The sequence below is a fragment of the Mandrillus leucophaeus genome, unplaced genomic scaffold, assembly GCF_000951045.1.
Source record: "Mandrillus leucophaeus isolate KB7577 unplaced genomic scaffold, Mleu.le_1.0 Scaffold1451, whole genome shotgun sequence".
In the NCBI taxonomy this organism is placed as follows: Eukaryota; Metazoa; Chordata; class Mammalia; order Primates; family Cercopithecidae; genus Mandrillus; species Mandrillus leucophaeus.
The window spans coordinates 504453-525664 of record NW_012101423.1 but is presented as its reverse complement, the minus strand read 5'-3'; the positions used below and the strand labels follow the sequence as shown (position 1 = coordinate 525664).

The window sequence follows — 21212 nt, the reverse complement described above, 5'->3', positions numbered from 1 at the left end:
CAGAGTAGGCATTTACTGAAGGTTAGCTATTCTAAATTGACTAAATATCATATCATATAAATAAAAATAAAAATCATATATAATATTTAACAAATACTTCTTAAGGACTTGTAGTAATTTGGGGTTCATCTCACTGGGACTCAACATTTCAGGCTGAAATTGTTATAAGTTCAGACAGTAAACATTTGACATAAAATAAAATCAATGATAGAAGTGGTATTTAAGTAATCTTACATGTTTCATTGCAATCTTCTGAAATATGCTTATAGAAGGCAAAAAGAGCTGTATCACATGTAAAATAAAACATTGAAATCATACAAATGTAGCAAAAGCTTCTTTTAGGCAATAAAATATAATAAGTATGGCAGTTGTAGGCCATATAAGGCTCATAATTAATGTACAAAATATTTTAAGGCAGTTTTAGAGACTGGAGTGTAAAATTCTATCTCATTATTCAAGAGTATATTTTTTTCTTAAATTTCTTTCTCAATTATTAGACTTTATTTTATATGCAGCTGTGCTAATGCAATGCAAAGTTACTCCAACTGGAAAGATAAAGACATTTCATGGTTTGTATCATTGATAGTTCACTGAAAGAAATTATAGAGCCCCTGGATTTAAACATTTGCCTTTAAGATCTTCTAAAAGAACTTTTATCCATATATAGTAAAACCAGAAAGCATTATGAGTGTTCTAATACTGCAGAATCACACAACATATTTACAGAGAAATAATAGAACAAATAGGAATTATCCAAGGCCCTTTAGACACTTTAAAAATAATTCACATCTTTTATTGAGTAATAAACTTCTTTGAAAATCTTATAAAAATTATGAACCATCTCTGTTTTTCCAAATTCTTCATACCCTTGGTTGAATGTGTCTTCTAAAGTCCATGTGCTAGAATTTTGATCCCCAATGCTGTTTGGGGATTAAACAGCTCACCTCCCAACACTGTTTGCTCCCCAGTGTTGGGAGGTGGGGCTAATGAGACGTAATTAGGCCGTGAGGACAGAGGGAATGGAGTAATGCCATTATCATGGGTGTGTTAGGTATCCTCGTGTGGGTTTGTTATAAAACAGTGAGTTTGCCTATGGGATGACATGCTTATTTGGCCATGGGATGGCACAGCAAAAAGTTCCTCACCAGATGCCAGCACCTTGATCTTGGGCTTCCCAGCCTCCAGAACTGTGGGGAAATAAACTTCTGTTCTTTATAAGTTACTCAGTCTCAAATATATTGTTTTAGCAGTACAAAACAGACTAAAGCAGTTAGTGTGCACACAAATCTGCAGTGTTTTACATAATAGTTCACTGAGTTCCTGGGCCCCTGAATCTCATTTATAAGATATATAAAACACAGTTTGAAAATCTCTATTTAATAGCACATTCTTATCCAGATTTTACAGACTGATGTTTAGCTAATAGCACTAGTATAGTGATACCAATATTTATAATCAGTTTCTAGTCTAATTAATCTGTGTCCATGTTATACCACTTATTAAATATTTAAAACTTCACCCTTGACTAAACACTGGTGTTATTTTTTTAAATTTCAACATTAAATATTATAATCTCATGTAAAATGTGTGATTATCTTAAAATTTGGAGGAACTATTTTTTGTCATCAACATCATTTCTATAATATGTCAGGACCACATTCTTTACTTCAAGTTTCTAAAGTTATTTTTTTCCAAGAGCCCACCTGGAATTCCCAAGTTTCCATATATTTTATTACATAATGGTATAAAGTAAATGAGAACTTTTTTCAAAATGCTTACATCACAAACTTTATTTTTAATATCATAAGGAAAATAAAAGTTCAAAAGACTTATTACAGATCAAGGGCAAAGTACTTAATGTGATCACATTAAATATTAAACTAGAAAATTTTAGGGAAGACATCAAAATTTCTAATGCATAATGTACAAATGTGGGATATAATTTGGACCAAAATACTTTTACACTTGATGATTTTTAAAACAAGATTTAGAAAAGAGTTAATGAAATGGATCAACTTGAAGGAGCCATGGGGTGCCCAGATATTTGGTCAAATATTATGCAGAATGTATGTTTAACATCTGGAAACTCAGCTGACTTTTGTAAAGAAGCCCAGTCCTGCTCAGTAGCCAGGCTCAGAGAGGAATCCTCACTCTTCTTCCCTCCCCCTCTCATGCTTCATACTTTCCTAAGCTGTAGAGAGTCAACTGCTAAATCTTGAACCTGAAAAGTACATTTAATCTTGTCCTCTTCCTTGAAAGTTCTGCATATAGATAAAAAACTGATTTTTAAAATTTTATCCATTTTTAATATTTAGCAGTCATCACTGTCAGGAACTTCCTCTCCATTACTAGCCTTCAAGTCTCAGCTGACACCTAAAGACATTTCACAATCTTTCTTTTGATTAGAGGACTTATTGGAGGGCTTCTATTAGATTGATCAGTGAGAAAAGTAACTAGACTGTAAATTACTGGTCACTGCAGAGGGCATTCTGGTCAATGTGGGTATCTCAAATGGTTTTATCTGATGATAGGAGTGCATGAAAAGTATTTTCATTAACATTCATTCTTTTTAAAAGGAATAATTATTTTACTGCATCCTTAAACTTAAGATGATTATTCATATTTAAAAACATATTATTTCATACAAGTTATCACACAATACAGTGTACCTTGTACTCCACAAGGAGTAAGCCAAATTATTAACCAAGCCTCTGCAGACAAACACCCTAAAAGTTAGTTGAGGAGACAGCATGTGTGGACATTAGATGATAACTAACATCATCAAAAAAATGTAGCATAAGCAAATGAGTAATGTAGCGAAAAAGCAATCAATATGTGTTGGCAAGGTGTATGAGAAATGTAAATATTTCAATTTTGAAATGTAAAAGTATGTTTCTATAAGTTTGGCAGATTTTCATATCTCCATTCTAGAGATATACTGAGCTGACAACTAATTTATATTCTGTGGTCTTAAAGATATTATTCTTTTGTAAACATAGTATCAAATATAGTTAAATCTCAGTATGTAAATTTGTAAAAAAAATTTAATTAAAAATAAAAAGAGGCTAAAATAAATTCACTTCTATTTATTTGTCCAAAATATTTGCAGGACCAACAATTACTGAATAAAATAATCAAATAGAATAATTTCAGGGATAAGAAAAACATAACAAACAAATAAGCAATGCTCAAAAGTAAATTCTACCTGCATTAAACACTTCAAGCTAAATTATTTATGCCTTACTTCTTCATGGAAAAATTCATTTTACTTAGGTTTTCTTTCTTTTTGAAATGACAAAGTGACATAGAAACTCCTGGACTTCCTGTAAGTTCAACACAGAATAGAGATTCTATCTATGAAAGTAAAGAAATGCCTCAACTTAAAAATAATTCCTTTTGAACATTCTCATTTGTGGACCATTCTATGTTGCACTGACTAATAACTAGAGTATAGTTATATAATAACTCTTGGTCATGAGGTATAATAAGGTCTTAAATTATTAAATAGTAATAATGTGAACTTAAAATGAATAAGACAGGCTGTAAAATAGATACATCTTTAAGATTTAACATCTGTTAAATTCATTTTGCATCCTTTATGTATTTTTCACCAGCCCAAAGATAAATTTGTTAAGGCAATTGAACAATCTGGAGTGAGCGACTGACAGATCGATTTTGACTAGGATTTTCATGACATAATATATGTTTGTTTTACAGGTTCTTCTGCAATACAGACCTCTCATATGGTCGTATATGCGACATTCACACCTCTCTATTTGTTTGAAAACAAGATCTTTTCATTAGAGAAGATGGTAAGCATTCAAGCTTAGGAAACAGTATTATTTATTTTGTGTGTGTGGGTGCACGTGTGTGTGTGCGCATGTGTATGGGTGATTACTTTCTGTGGTAGAAGGCACGTGAAAATTTAATTAAAATTCTATCTGTGGATGTAAGTTTCTTTATCTTCAAAATTAGATACTCGACCTATGGGATCTGACATATCCAAAATTATCTTAGATGATTGCAATAGCTCTGGCTAATTATAAAAAAAGACAAGAAAAAATGTAGAGTTACACTTAATTTTTATAGATCCTTCTGTTATAGGCGAAAAGAAAGATACAGAATTTATGTATTTCAGTGAAAATCATAGAAATTATTCCTAGGTAATAATTAATAACCTTCCCATAAATAGGCCACATATGTTTTCTTAAAATAAGATGATATTAGTGAATTCATCCTCAGGCTGGAGAGATACTGCTATGACCTTTCTTGTATCATAAAATAATACAAAATAAGTGCTATTTTTTAATACAATTAACAAATTGCAGAAAATTTAGAAAATGTAGTGAAAGGAAATGCAATTAAATATTTATAGTATAAATGGTAAGGCATAGGCCCTATTAACATTTTGTCATATATACTTTGATTTTTCTTCTATATTCTGTGTTTGTATGCGTATACCTTTTTTACTGGAATCACACTTTATGTTATATTTAGAAACAGCTTTTCACTTAACAAGTTATTGTTAACATTTTTTCATGATGACAAATTTTAATCAGTATATTTAGTGCTTGCATAGTATTTATGCATTTTCATAATTTTTAAGCTATCTATTGTTCTTGGACAGAAAAACAACTTTTCTCCTTCCCTTGTGATGGCAAAGTCCATCAAGTGATTAACAATTTATTTAAACAAATGCCCTACTGCTTTTGGGGTTTTTGAATCCCAATTCTGTTTGGGGACTCTAGATATCTAACACTTCATTACTAGGATTTCATAGTCCAAAGTCACTACATTAAAGTATACAACTATATGATGCAGCAATATGATTACACATGAATGTCCATTTAGTTAGAAAGAGCTATGTTTTAAAAACTTGAACAGAAATTAGCTTGAAACATAAATATTCCAGTTGAATGATTCTTATACTTTACTATATGCATTACATTTGTCTTTTAGATTATGCTTGAGGGGCATGTTGCTAACATTTTTCCCCTTCTCTTTCTTCTCATTCTTTCTTCTCCACTTTTTTAGATAAAAATAATTTTTCCAGCAAAAATTTACTATGCAATAGTGTTCACATTGTAAGAGGATAAGGTGCCATCCTGACTATGGCAGTTTCACTATTTTTAATCCAAAGTTAGAAAACATTATACATGGTTAAACAGCAGAAACAGCAATTTGGACTGAATCTAAAAACTAGCAACATTCAACAATCTAAATGTACTTCTAAAGCCTCTCCCAATTCAGGACTCTTGCTGAGATTAGGGCTGGCCTTCTCACACCTGCCTTTCTTTTAACCTCTTTGCATGCTACTGGCCTATGTGCTGTCTCAGATATGCTAGCAAGTAAATGCTCTAACTCGTTGGACTGCTGAAGAATACCATTAATGCCCCATCAATGGTAGACTGAATAAAGAAAGTATGGTACATATGCACCATGGAATACTATGCAGCCATAAAAAGGAATGACATCATGTCCTTTGCAAGGACATGGATGAAGCCGGAAGCCATTATCCTCAGCAAACTAATGCAGAAACAGAAAACCAAACACCACATGTTCTCACTCATAAGTGGGGGTTGAACACCGGGAACACATGGACACAGAGAGGGGAACAATACACAACAGGGCCTGGTGTGGGATGGGGTTGAGGGGAGGGATGGGTCAATAGGGGCAGCAAACCACCGTGGCACACATACCTACGTAACAAACCTGCACATTCTGCACGTGTATACTGTTTGTTTTTTTAGAAGAAATAAAGAAAAAAGAATACCAGCAATGCTTTATGGAGTGCCATAGTCTCATGTCTGTCATGAGAAGTACTCAAACTCCCTTTAAAACCACAAAATGTAAGCAGAGGATAAAATATTATCCTGTGCTTTCTGCATGCCATAAAAAGAATGGGGTGCAAAATAATCCTTTTGAACTTTTGGTAGTGCTACTGATAAACTAAAATTTAAAAGCTGATCATTTTTAATTTTAAAAACTAAGACTAAAAACTCACATCTGTTTATTCATTGATTGATTCAACAGATTTTATGAATTACCTATTATATGCTATTATATGGTAAACAATATGCTATGTTTTGAAGATACAGTGCTAAGAAAGATTGACAAGGCCCTCCCTACAAAGCTTAGAGCCTAATGAGGAAGGCATACAATTGAGTGAACTGCAATAATACAATTAGAACAGAAGGCACACAAGGTGCCTGCCACGTAGTAGGTGTAGGTGAATTAATATTTGTTGGAGGAGTAACCAAGTGAAAAGACGGTTAAATGAATGAAAAAAATGAATGAAAGGCATAACAGAAACCATCCATCCATGCCATCCTTTCTAATGGGTAGCCAGGGAAGTCATCCCTAAGGAAGAACTGTTTAAGCTGAGACCTTAAAGAAGTTAGGCAAGTAAATGGGATAAAGTGTGTTCAAAGCAGAGGGAATCTTATGTTGGAAAGTTTGGAGATGAAGAAGATTCCACTGGGTTCAAGGAACTACTAGATATTGAAATTATAAGGGGAGAAGACTTAAAGGCAGCTTGAGGCATGGGTGAAGTTCAAGGCATAAAGATTATTATAAATCCTCCCTTTGAGGAAGTTTAAGGCTTAAGGTGCCCAGAGGTTCTGGAATTAACCCAGTGTCTGGAACAGTAAGTGACTTCCAAGGCTGTAATGAACTGACTAGTGAGTCACCATCTTCCGGTCTTGTCTGCTGATACTTTTAGGTTAGCATCCTGTGAGGGTGATCTGGTTTCCCTGGTAAATATGAGAATGTAATAGAGATACAATGTCTTAAGAATATACCTATAGGAAACAATTTCTGTCTTAATGAAATTTTGTTAAATGGAGTACATTGCTAAAAGTTACAGCCTCAAAGACAGTAAGATCAGCAGGTAAAATAAAGTCAAGAACTTACATTTATTTAAAGAAGTGGTAAAAAAAAAATACAAGAAAATCAAGAACAAAATTGAGGAAGGAGCAAGATGTTATAAATTACATTATCCAACTTCTTTCTCCTCTTGGGTATTCTAATGGTTTTAGTTTTATGTAGATCTGGGAGTTTTACTAAAGCCTCCTTCACCTTTCCAAATCCAACTCTTGCATCTTTTAGAATGTTTGAAATGAGCTGAAATAAAAAGAGTGAAAGGGTCTTAGGAAAGGAAACTTCTAATTTAAGTCTTACGCATGAATTGTGCAGCATATGTATATTGAGTGCCTATGAAAAACTCAGTGTTTCAGGCACTATTGTAAATCTCTCTCTTTCCCTAATTGTAACCTAAGGAACTTTGAAATCCTTGAACAAACTTTCTCAGCATGAAGCTATAACTCTTATTAATAGCATTACTTTACATGAATCAGAAGTATTGTGTAGTACACTAAAAATAAAATGAAGTATGTAGAATTGTTGTATTTAAATTCCTTGTGCCAAAATAATGTTAGTACTTTGGCAGATTATTCAAATTATAAATAGGTGCTAATACTGGAATTTGTTATTTGGACCAGTTCTTTATATTTCCAAATACTTTAAATCATTTTATTTTCTAATGCTCTACAGTTTAAAGAAAGGCGGCGGGGAGTTACACTAAAATTTGTTGCAATGGCAGGAAGAAATTAACACATGTAGACCAAAAATTATGAGTAGTAAAATATCTGGAACTTATTCAACTTTTAAATACTACTTTGAATTTGACTTCTATTTTGGATATTATTCAAATGTAACTTTTGCAGTAATTCACCTTTTATAACTACTATGTCAAGGCATTTTCTTTCCATTGAAAGAATTAGTTTCAGGTATTGGCTTGACTCATGAAAACTTAAAAATTGACAGGGTTCAAGTTATAGAAAAAGGTTTATATTTAAGAACATCTATGTAAAAGTTTTTTAAGGCACTCTAAGACATAATTCCAGAGTTTTCTGAAATTTTTTAGTAGCTTGCTAAAATATACAAAAGGGATAAAAAGAAAATGACACTTTCCTCCATTACTTCAGTGACTTTAAAGCTATTGCATCACTTTTGTCTGTATTTTGAATGTCTACAATACTTCAAACCATTCTGCTGGACACACGAGTGCACTGATTAACTCCTTCTTAAAATTATTATCCTGATCTTGCAAAGACTCTCCTGTCTCATGGGTCTCCTACCTCGGGGAAGATTGAGCTCTACAGCAGAGTCATGAGAGCAGGGCAGTTTCCAGCTGAAGTAATAATTTGCTATAGGCTGATAAGTGGGTTTCTGGTTCTAATTTAAGTGTCTGTTTTGTAAATTTACAATCTGGTTTGTGGCTATTGCATAGAAATCATTGAGACAACATAACTAGGAAGAAAAATAGTTATTGACAAAATCGATCAAAATTGACTTTAATGTAGTTAATATTTCATCTTATTTTACTTTAAATGTTAAAGTAAGCTGTGAAAGTCAGAATTTGGCTATAGTATATATCACTTTAACATTCACATACTTTTTTATTTCCTTTGGCATGGTTCAGCCATAAATCAGTAACGTAAGTTCTAAGTAGAACTCAGGTATTATTCTGAATTATTCCAAAGCAGACTGGCTTCAGGAGGTCTAACATTAGAATATGAGAAGTATCTGCCTGGGCAGCTCCTTGATTTGGCAGGACAAAGGACAGCCTCTTCTCCCTGCACTTCTCTGGATTCCTCCACTGCCATGTGTAATCATGGGGATCTTCTGTGGGGGAACACATTGTTAGGGGAGGAAGGGTAAAGTGTAGACAAGACAGTCACTTACCACTTTATTTACCTGAACACATTCAAGAAAGGAGCCTTTAAAAAAATTAGGTAGCAATGGTTAGTTTTTTAAAAATATATATTAAGCACTAGTGTTAAAGCATTAGCCTGTAAAAATAATGACTGATTAATTTTGGACTAACTGATGTGCTTTTTGTGCAATCTCACACAATCTTAAGCTTTTAGAACTGAAAAGTGTAAACTAGTTCCAGTCTCTCATTTTGTAAATAAAGAAGCAGGGCTCCAGAAACTTTAAAAGATGGAAAGAAATACAAATGATAATAATGCTTATATCAAGAGAGGTAGAGATATTGGGTGATTTTTTTCTTATTACCACCATATTGCTCTGTTGGTGATAGTACTTTCATATTGGAAAAAGTATTACTTTAAATGGAGGAGAATGCTTTTCAATCTACTTTCCATCTTTTAGGCAGATTCTGCTGAGAAACTTAGAGAATATGGGCTTTCCCACATCTGTAGCCATCCTGTGCTGGTGACCAGAAGTAGGTCTTGTCCTCTGGTAGCACCACCAAAACCACCTCCTGTACCTCCCTGGAAACTCATTCGTCAAAAAAAGGAAACTGTTATAACAGATGAAGCTCAAGGTATGTATCACATCATTTCCAAATCCTTCTAATTAATGTATGAAAGTCTAACAGTTTCATTTGTGGTGAAAGATGTATGTCAAGGAAAATCACCCAACATTTCATCTAAAGCCTATGTTTAATTGTATGCCCAAATTTTATGTCTTTAAAGGATGAACTCTTCACATCTCAGAAGCTAAAAAGTTTGGTTAATGTCTGACTTGACCACATATATCAAGGTCGTTCTTTGAGTGATGACATTGTTATTATTAGTGTGATAGAAAAATCGTTGTAGCAAAGTGCAAAAACTTCCCACTCTTTGGTTTGTTTTTTTCGTTCCTTCCTTCCTTCCTCCTTCCTCTCTCCGTCCCTCCTTCCTTCCTTCTCTCCTTCCCTCCCTTCCTTCCATCTTCTCCTTTATTGTTTCTTGAACCAAAGACCAGCATCCATTTGGCACTTGAAAGGAAAACAAAATCCTTTATTTTAAAATGTTATATTTGGGTTAAATTCACATAATTTCTTAAAACAGTTATTCAGGGCATCAAGGAAGAGTTGAATGAAAGGAAGAATAGTGAACATGTAGGTAACTTCTGATTTTGCTACTGATTGCTGTGTAATTCTATGTAAGCAAATACTCTTTTATAAACTGGGGTTACAAATCTAACAATTGGTAGGATGCTGTAATGTCAGTATCCTACCTAGAGGCTCTTCACATAATTGTCTTTCTAAATTGAAAATTAACAGAAAATGGCATAGAACAGTCAAACAAAATTTATGTATTCCATGTCCCTGTCCCTTTTTTTTCTCCTAATAATCACCCCTAATGTTTAATTCCATTGTTCACCATGGTAATCACGTGCTGTGTCCTTTACTCATTGAGAATTTCTTTCTTCTAGATCAGCCTCAGACTCTTTAGGAGTATCCACAAATCCTCTCCTGACCTGCTGCTTTCTTTTCACCTCATGATCATTACTTTGCTCCAGTTTTTGTTCTTCCACTGCCGTATTCATATGGTAGTTCACATTTCCTTCCTATATCCTAAGCAATTGTGTTACAGAGGTTAACTAAGGGAACACTTCTTTTAGTAAAATACTTTTATAGAAACTCATTCCTGTACTTGAAATAGCAAATGGCAAGTAATAATTCTGTAAGACATTGCTAACTTTCTCCCTTGAGACTTAATTGTTTCACATAATCTGGAAAGAAATCGAAGAGTAGACAAAAGGAATTGAATACTGGAAAGATCTATAAACTCTTTCAATAGAAGCTTTATGTATGGTTTTACATTCCTATTTCACACTGTTGAAATTTGCTGAGTAAATAGTTAATGTAACCAGTACTGTATTAAATGTTAAATTCTGTATGCAATCTTGAAAGATTTTTTTAAATATACATCATACTTTCTAACTACTACTTTTTAGAGTTAATAGTAAAGAAGCCTGAACAATTCCTTGAGATTTCAAGTCCATTTTTGAATTATAGAATGACTCCGTTTACAATTCCAACAGAAACGTAAGTATATAACATTTTTCCTCACAAATGCGTCGTGTGTTATTTTGTGATGTGTCTGGTTAAAAATCACACCAAATGGGAGCATTTTGAAGAACAGTAATTTTAAAATAAGCCCAAATAGATGTAAAAACTTTAAAAGGACATTTTCTTGACCTTTTATAGTTTGTAGTTACATTAATCCACTTAATTAACAAGTACTTTTTGCTAATTTCTTGTGTGTGTTATGAGCTGAATGTTTGTATGCCCGCCAAATTCATAGGTTAAAATTCTGACGCTCCAGTGTGGCTGCATTTGGAGATAAGGCCTCTAAGAAGGCAATTAAGGTGAAATGAGTGATAAGGCGGGGGTTACAGATCTGAGAGGATTGGTGACTTGTGAGGAGAGACACCAGAGAGTTCTCTCTCTCTCTCTCTCTCTCTCTCTCTCTCTCTCTCTCTCTCTGTCTCTTTCTCTCTCTCCAGGCACACACACAGTGGAAAAGCTATGTGAGCACACAGAGAAGGCAGCTGTTGGCAGGCAGGAAGGAGAGTCTTCATAAGAAACAAACCCTGCTGGCACCCATCCTGACTAGTCTCAGACTTCCAGTCTCCAGAAATGTGAGAAAATAGATTTCTCCTATGGAAACCACCTAGCCTGTGGTATTTTGTTATGGCAGCCCGAGCAAGCAAATACAGACTTTGGTATGGAGAAGTAGGGTGCGGCTGTAACAAATATCTGAAAGTGTGGAAGTGGCTTCCACATTTTCCTTGTTCTCTTTCAAATAGGCTTTCTCACTTTTCCCTATATGGGTAGGCTGAGAATTGTCCAAATCTATTTCTCTTTTCTAGCACTTTACTATAAGGAGTCAAGAGAAGGCACGTCGCACTTTCAACACTTTGCTTAGAAATTTCCTCAATCCAATATTCAATTTCACCGCTCACAAGTTCTACCTTCCGCAAAACACTGGAACACAGAAAATTCAGCTAAAGTCTTTGCCTAACAAGGGTGGCTTTTCCTCCATGGCCCAGTAACATGTTCCTCATTTCCATGTGAGACCTCATCAAAATGGCCTTTACTATCCATATTTCTACCAGAATTCAATTCACAGACACTTATGTATTTTCTAAGAAGATTGAGGCTTTCTCTATACCTCTCCTCTTTCCTTTTTGGGCCCTTTCCAGAATAGTCTTTAAAGGTCCTTTCATGGCAGTGTAGGCTTTCTTTAGCACGTACCTCAAAACTCTTCCAGCTTTTATTACCCAGTTCCAAAACTGCTTCCACACTTTTAGGTAGTTACTATAGCAGCAATGCCACTTGGAAGCATCCATTTTCTGTCTTAGCCTGTTTGGGCTGCTATAACAAAATGCCATAGACTAGTGGCTTGTAAACAACAAAAAAATTTATCTCTCATACTTTTAGAGGCTGGAAAGTCCAAGAACTGCATGCCAGCAGAATCAATTTCTGGCAAGGATCTGCTTCCTTGTGCATGGCATCTTCTCACTGTGTACTCACATAGCGGAAGGGGTGAATGAGCTCTCTGGGGGTCTTTTACAAGGACACTAATGCCCTGCATGCAGGCTTGAGTCACCACCCAAAGGCCTCACCTCTTAATACCATTATTTCAGGGTTTAGGATCTCAACTTACAAATTTGATGGGGGAAGTGTACACATACCTAGAGATCACAGCACCTGCCTTCCCCTTCATCTAGTAAGTAGTGTGTTCTGTCGATGTGTTTTGTAAATTAATCCAGTTCTTCCCCTAAAAGGAATAATATTTAAAGTTCCTAAAATAATACATTTCAGCTTTTTTTATTGCCAATCTACATGAAAAATCTTCAAATATTTGACAACATTTATATATGCACCACTCCATTCTCTTATTATTAGGTTTCTAGATGTGTAAAAGAACACTGTGTAAGTTGTTTTCCAGTCCCACTGGACATTTCAGTTACAAAAGCCAATGGAATTTCTATTCCTATTAAAACTACTGTGAATTAGCCTTCTGTCACTTGGACACAAACAGTCCTAACTGATACTGCAATATAATAGAAATGCAATGCAATATTATCAACAGTATCATTAATTTAGTCAAAATTTGGGCTATATTAACCACTTGTAATACACACATTATTAATATGTTAAATAATGTCTTTCCTTCTTAAGTAGAGCTTCCTTGCTTCTTGGATGAATCATACTTAGCATTATTACTATACTGTCTTCTAACAGAGGGACCTCACGGACTTTGAGGAACAATTACCCTAACATTCAATGACCTGAGACTACTGGGTTTTCTGGGGCTTTGTTTCAGTGATTGGCTTAGTTGCAGTTTTAATTTTTCTTTCATAGAACTGATGATGTCTTTATCAGTTCTTAATATTGTCTGCTTCCAATAGCCTTCCTGTCTCCAAATTTGTCTGTAATTTTCTGGGTGTAATGAGTAACATCACCAGATTTTTAGAATTAGTTAACTAACATTGGCTTGTATAGCGTTAGCATATGGGCTTCGTATCTACATTGCAATAATTGGATATTTAACGTAGTAACTTGGAAATCATAGGTATTAAGTAAATATTAATTGAATTGAAAATATTTTGAAGTACCTAAGTTATTCAGTATTTTAAATTATGTTCTTTCCTTTATGGTAGGCACTAGGCACATGTGGCTATATAAATTTTTTAAGTTAATTAACATTATATAAAATTACAAATTAATTTCCTTAGTTGCATTAGCCACATTTTAAGTTCTCAGTGGTCAAATGTTCTAAGTAAACATTTTTATCATTGCATAAGTTTCTTCTAAATATTAAAAGGAATGAACAAGTGACCTGCCCATAACTGTAGCATTTTACTATAACAGTATTATTATATCATTTTTAGTTTTTATTTTAACCTATATTCATAGATTAAAATGAAAAGCTCATCCATTTATATAATACAACATAACTAAGTGGCATTTTCTTTGCCCTGTTAAGAAGACCAATTGAATGTAATTGTCCTAATACGATAGTTAAAACATTTCAACCTTTTAAATCAGTTTTATTTAATAAATAAAAATGTATGCTTTGATGACAAATATACTAAAATTTGTGTCATTGCAGTGATTATACAAAAGCAATATTTCTTAAGTTCCCTTTTATAGTAAGAAATACTTTTTTTTTTTTCCCCGAGATGGAGTCTGCTCTGTTGCCCAGGCTAGAGTGCAGTGGCACAATCTTGGCTCACTGCAACCTCTGCCTACCGGGTTCAAGCGATTCTCCTGCATCAGCCTCCCAAGTAGCTGGGATTACAGGTGTGTGCCACCACACCTGGCTAATTTTTGTACTTTTAGTAGAGGTGGGATTTCACCATGTTGGCCAGGCTGGTCTCTATCTCCTGACCTCAGGTGATCCACCCGCCTTGGCCTCCCAAAGTGCAGGGATTACAGGCGTGAGCCACCATGCCCAGCCAGAAATACTTATTTTAAGATAAATTTTGAATTGGTTGGAATAAGGCCTACTTCAAATGTTCTTTAGCATCATAAAATTAAAAAAAAAATAAATTAAAAGACCACCCTTGTCCCAGGGATATTTAAATAGAGGATTGAGGGGACACGAGGATTAACTAGCAAGGGCACTGTTTTCGTGAGGAAAAATTTATTAATTAATCAATGAAAACTCTGACTGAAAAAATAAAGTGATATGAAAATATTATATGTAAAACAAAGATACTATTGAAAAATGACCTCACTTTTCTCTTTCACATTGTCTGTTTTACTGCTTTGGTGAGATGACACAGCTGCTCAAATTATGTTCCTAAAAGGAGTAGACAATATAAGAGTATAAGCTGGTGAAAGATGAAAGGCAGTGATAAGAAGTTGGGATATTGCCTGGAGGCAGAAGAGAGCCAGAGAGGTTTGGAGTATTTCATATTTAGAAGTACTCTAATTTTTTTTTTCTTGTTTCAAGTAATTATGCTGATGGGAAAAATCTGTCTGGCTTTACAGATTTGGCTACTGTTTTAGAACAACAAAAAAGTATCTTATCTACTTTAATCATTAGCACTGATGAATATTTTCGGTTATTACCAGCTAATTAAATTACAAGATTAAATGATTGTCATAGAAATGTGGAAAACCGGGTGTGTCACTCTTAGGGACCAAAAAAAAAAAAAAGACTAACTAAATACAACAGCAAAGACAATGAAGAACAATGAAGAGAAAGGGGGAAGGAGGAGGAAGAGGAACCCAAATTCACTAATATTTGAACATGACCATAGGGATAGAAAGAAAGACTGTGAAGTTGAATCTGAAGTTTTTATTGAATCAGAAGAACTTTACAAATAGGAATAACTGGTGTATTGGATGATATTAGTGCAGGGTATGATGGTTGCTATTAAAATTGTGGTAATTTTTAATGCAGCAATAGGTGGCTAATACATGGTTATACACATATATCAAAGACTAGCAAATTTACACTTTGAACGTGGGCAATTAGTTGTACTTCAATTATCCTTTAATCGAGTGGTAAAAATATAAAAAAGAAAGTATGTAAAGGGATTTAAAAAATAAAATAGAAATTCTAGAAGCAAGGAATATAATGACTAGGACCCAGAACTTAATAGATGTGCTTAAGAACACATTAGATACAAACTAAAGGAGAATAAGCAAAATTGAAAATAGATTAGAAGATAATATCTAGACTAAAGCATGGAGACAAAAAAAAATGGGGAAAAAAGTACAGTTAAGACCTATGAGACACGTTGAACATGACCAGCGTACTTGCCAGTGGTTCTCAGAAGTAGAAGATAAAGAGATTTGGAAATAATTAAATCATCAAATCTTAATGGCCAAAAGAATCCCTAAAGGGAAAAGTTTAAGTCAAGATTCAGGAAGTCTTAGAAAGACTAAGTAATATAAATACAAAGAAAACTGCAGCTAAACATATCATAGTAAAACCAAAGACAAATATAATGCAATAATATAAAGCAATAAAAGTGAAATAAAGACTGCTATACAAAGCAATATGGATGAATCTCACATACACTCACAAAATTTAGACCAAATAAGTCTGGTACACAAAGTACATGGTTAGTTTTCAGTTATCTTATTAATATACAGTAAGAAAAGAAAAATTTTAAAAAGCAATACATGGTGCTGGAAGTAACCAGTGTGGTCGTCTGTGGTGAGGAGAGTTGGCCATGATGGGGACATGCTTCTAGCAGGGTTTGTGGGTTGTTAGTAATATGAAAAACGCTTGATCTGAGTAATGGTGATATGACGATGTTTACTTTGTGATATTTCAGCAAGTGTATATTCATTTTTAACAATATTTAAACATGTATTTTAAGGTTCAATAAAACTGTATTAAAATTATTGAATGGTCTGTACCATCAGTCACACATAAAATGGCCATTAAATATGTTTTTAGCCTTCTCTTGGATAGACTACAATCTGTGATAGGAATATAAACTGATAAGAGAAAAGCAGTCAAAATTTAAATCTGTAGCATGTTCATTGTGCTTTACTACTTTTAGATACTCTTTATATCACAGGCAGTTAATTTATACTTTTATTTATTCTATTTAAGTTTATAATACTAGGGATAGTCTTCAAATATTTTACCTTTAAGACTTTGTCAGTTCTATGCATCGACAAGTGAACGTTGAGAAGTGGGTAGGGAGGGAGCACTACACAAGTGGGTAGGGAGGGAGCACTACACAGCACTACTAGACAAATCTTGGCAGTTGTCAATGTCAAGCCATGCAGCACAGTTTTATAACCAGAATAAAACATTTCCTGCTACTTTGGTTTTAAAATTTTGTTATTGTTGCAAATGAATAAATCTAGTTTTATTCTCAAACTTTTGGGTTTTTGTTTTGTTTTGTTTTTTGAGATAGGGTCTTGCTCTGTTACCCAGCTGGTCTCAAATTTCTGATTTCAAGTGGTGCCTCTTGCCTCAGTCTCCCAAATAGTTGAGACTACAGGCACGTTCCACCATGCCCAGCATAAAATTTGTGTTATAATTTCTAAGAAATCAATGTAGTAATCTCTATAAACACTTAAAATAAATTAGTTAAATTTATTTAAGTATTTTACATTGCATTTGCAACTTTACTAGGTTGTTTTCTCTTCAAGCATTTTAAAAGCCAAAAATGAAAGCAAAAAAGTCTTCGCAAGTATTTAAATCATTACAAAGTCAAGTAATCAAAATCACATATTTGTAGAAATTTAATTTTTCCTATACATACTATTCGTGTTTACAAACCAAAATTTTCCTATACCTTTTAACTTAAGCATATAGCTAAAATTAAATATTAAGCTATACATTTAAAGGCCTAATTTCTAGATTATATAACATGCTAAATGCTTTCATGTATTATGAAAACTCACACATGGTTTCTTAGTCTGTTCTGGCTGCTATAACAAAAATACCATACACTGGGTGGCTTATAAACAACAGAAATTTATTTCTCACAGTTCTGAAGACTGGAAGTCCCAGATCAAGGCACTGGCAGATTTGGTGTCTGGTGTGGGCTCACTTTCATAGATGGCTTCCTTTTCCTCTATAGCCTCACAGGGTGGAAAGGGCAAAAAATTATTCTGTGGTCTGTTTTGTAAGGATTCTAATGCCAATCATGAGGGCTCTACCCTCGTGATCTAATAAGAGGCTCCACCTCCAAATACCATCACATTGGGGATTAGGTTTCAACATCTGAATTTTGGAGGAACACAAACATTTAGTCACACACAGAATTTTTCTAAACTTAACATAAAAATGTTAATGCTTCATGATTTCTGATTAATGTTATGCTTAAGCTACCCACTGTTTTAGTCAGGGTTCTCCAGAGAGACTGAATGAATGTGGAATATAGACATCGACACAGATATAGATAAAGATATGAATATAAATATATGACAGGAGGTTCATTAGAGGAATTGGCTCACTGGTTATGGAAGCTGAGAAGACTCAAGATAGGTTGTCTGCAAGCTGGAGAACCAGGGAGGTCAGTAGCACGTGGTTCAGTCCAAATCTAGAGGCCTCAAAACCCAGGAAGCTATGGTGTAACTCTCAGTCTGAAGACAAAGGTACGAGAACTCAGGGAGTTGTCAGGACAAGTCCCAGAGTCCAAAGGGCAGAAGCCCTGGGCTTTTGATGTCTAAGGGCAGAAGAAGGGCATCCCAGCTCCAGAAGAGAAAGTGAATTCACCTTTCCTCTGCCATTTTCTTCTGCCCAGGCCTCCAGGTAATTTGATGGCACACATCTACATTGAGGGTGGATCCTCTCTCAGTCCACCGACTCATATGCCAATTTCTGGAAGCACTCTCACAGACACACCCAGAAATAATGTTTTACTAGTCACTTTGGCAGCCCTCATGCCAGTCAAGATGGCACCTAAAATACACCACACTCACTAAGATGATGATTTTGCTATTCAAAATAATTTTTGTTTATCTCTTCAGGTAGTTGAGTTTGCGTATCAGAGATTTTGTGGGTTGTAAGAAATAGAACTGCAGACCTCAAGGACAAATTTTCTTACAATTTGAATAGTCATAGCCAGCCTTTTAGAATCTCTACGCCAATAGGGACCCCAAATGGGCTAGTTTCATAACCTAAATTCCCTGAGTGACTTACGTTTTCCTTTTGTCTTCTTTCAGCTGTATTACTTGATTGAAGTCCGTGAAATTCTAATACCCAGATACAGGTGGCTTCATCACCTGATTGGATTCGACTAATCTGTTCACTGCTTGAATCTGTTATTAATTCATTTACATATTCATTTCTGACAGAGCCAAATCAGAGATATGTGAATGGCATTTCATCCTGCGTGGCAGACATGCCCCTTGTCCTGCTTTGCTGTCGCAGGTCAACATAAGAGCAAGCCTGTGTTTTAATGAGCCTTTGAAGGTGACTGCTGTCACAGCTTTCTATCTTAGGAACATTGTCTTTGTAGCAACACTCCGGGACTTACCCATTCTTGGCTCCTGGCCATGTCTGGTAGAATTGGAGACTCACAACCAAGTTTGTGCTACCCTCTAGTGGCAATTTTGTGTAAATCAGAGAAGTTTAGTTAACAAGTGAATTTTTACAGAACACTAACTGGAAAAAATATCCAAGTTGATGAAGTCTATATACATGGAATTTAATTTTATCTTTGAAACACACTTACTTAAAAAATGCATATACTACAAAAATGTCTTTACGTACCTATAAAATTCTAGCAATAGCAACGGCAATTTGGAGTCATACCAGCAATTACTTGAAAGGAAAGACTATATGCTTGGGTAGCTAGTATGAATGTCACAGTGATAAACTTAAGTGCTCAAGACTCATAATTAAATTTCTGACCCTTAATTCTGTTTCACTGATACATCACTCTGATACTTAATTAAATCAATTCCACATGTCAAATTTCTGTTTCGATCATCAAAACCCAAAGTTGACCACCAAAGCTTTAAAACAAATAATGTTCTAGAACTTTTACGTCAATTTGTTGACTAATATACAATATTTTTAGTAGCATAGAAAGATATTCAATGTTTTAACATGAGGTAAAAAACATTACTGGTAGTAAAAGAATGAGAATGACAAATAGAACACAATCAGAACTTTCTATTGTTGACAAAAATGCAGTTGTTTATTAATAACTATAAGCAGAAGATCAAAACAATAGAAGTTTGGGGTTTGTTTTTCTCTTAGGCATTATGTGCGCTCCTTAATTAAGAAAGGAATACCTCCAGGATCTGATTTACCTTCTGTCAGTGAAACTGATGAAACTGCAATGCATAGCCAGACGGACTTGAGTCAAATAGCAAAAGCTACATCTCAGGTAACTATGTTACTCTTACTATTGGCCCAACTCTTAATGATACAAGACTTTTTCCTTATATTGTGAAAACATAGTATACATACAAAATAATGTATAATATGGATCTGAACAGTATAAAGAATAGTGTTAAAATAAATATCTTATGTATCCATCACCTAGGTTAGAAAATGGAATAATCATCTGCTATAGAAGTCCCCTGTGTGTTTCTTCTTGGTTGTATTTTCTGTCTGCCACTCAGATTTTGCTAATAAACAACTTCATACTTTTCTCATTTTGCCAATTATAACTTAACATCTTGTTTGTGAGATTCCTCCCTTTTGTTTTATGTCTGGTTCATTTCACTAACCAATGGCATTTAGTGTATAAAATTATGCTACAGATGGTTTTTAATCTATCACAGTGTTAGTGGCTATATTAGTTGCTTCTTGTTTCTTACTATTCTAAGCAATAGTATCATGATTTTTCTCAAATGTCCGTTGATATGTCCTCTAGAAACAGGTACAAGAGTGTCTTCGGTTTCAGGGTTCATAACCCTTTATGTGTGATGACTCCCCTTAACAATTTTTTTAAAACTCTAGCACATTGAAAACAACTCATTTTTTTCTCCATGTTAATTAACTGAGAATTGTTGATAAGGAACATAATTAACACTGAGAGAACATACAACTTCACTATTTGGTGGTTGAATGACTACTAAGCATAGTTGCTCTAATTGCCTATCTATATAGGTCACAGGAGTATCCGTAGACGAGGAGATATGACCACATGAAATACAGCAGTAGGTCTAATACCTGCTGTAATTTCAAAGTGCTAATCAGCTTACATATTCTTGTAAGATATTTGCAACAACTATAATATAATGTAAAATATTGTGACATTTTGTGGATAGGGTCACAGTTACTGCTCTCAACATTGTGACTGCTTGCCTGTATTGACAAATTGATAATTGAAAAACAAATGCTGAATGTCAGTCAAACATGTAATGTCTTTCTAACCATCCACATTAATGGATTCATGAAATTTAACTATGAGCTTCATTGGAGATCAGATTAGGAAACCCTGTTCTAGGATATGAATCTAGCAGTCTAGTTAATAGGACATTGATTCATCTGCTTGACCCTACAATAAAATGCCAAACCATTTTCCGAATGGGTGTAGTAATACCCACGCCTGTCAGTACCAAGAGTTTTCTTTATGACAGCATTTGGTAATGTATGATATTTGCTAAAGTGGTGGCTATAAAATGGTATTTTGCTTTTTATTAGAAATGCATAATTTATTGACATATTAACCCATATATGCCTGAAGTTGCAATTTTTCGAATTTGAAAACTCAGACCTTGGCAATGACCTTGAGCAGCAGGATGTTTAGCTTTCCAATGCAAAACAAATGTAAAGAAATCTTGCTTCCATTTATGTACCTCTCCATCCCATTTTCACCATTCTGCCCTCCATAGGAAACTTTCAGGATTTTTTTTTTTTTTTTTTTTTTTTTTTTTTTTTTTTTTTTTTTTTTTTTTTTTTTTTGAGACGGAGTTTCGCTCTGTCGCCTGGGCTGGAGTCAGTGGTGCGATCTCGGCTCACTGCAAG

At 34.3% G+C, this 21212-nt stretch overlaps 1 protein-coding gene across 1 annotated transcript in view; it reads left to right on the top strand.

Annotated features, from left to right (window-relative positions):
- ADGB (androglobin) overlaps window positions 1-21212 on the top strand; it is a 237711-nt gene that overhangs the window by 97983 nt on the left and 118516 nt on the right. Inside the window, exons 10-13 of the mRNA XM_011974447.1 lie at window positions 3718-3812; window positions 9175-9349; window positions 10750-10840; window positions 19494-19623. Coding sequence (XP_011829837.1) covers window positions 3718-3812; window positions 9175-9349; window positions 10750-10840; window positions 19494-19623 — 491 coding nt within the window. The remainder of the gene's footprint in view (window positions 1-3717; window positions 3813-9174; window positions 9350-10749; window positions 10841-19493; window positions 19624-21212) is intronic.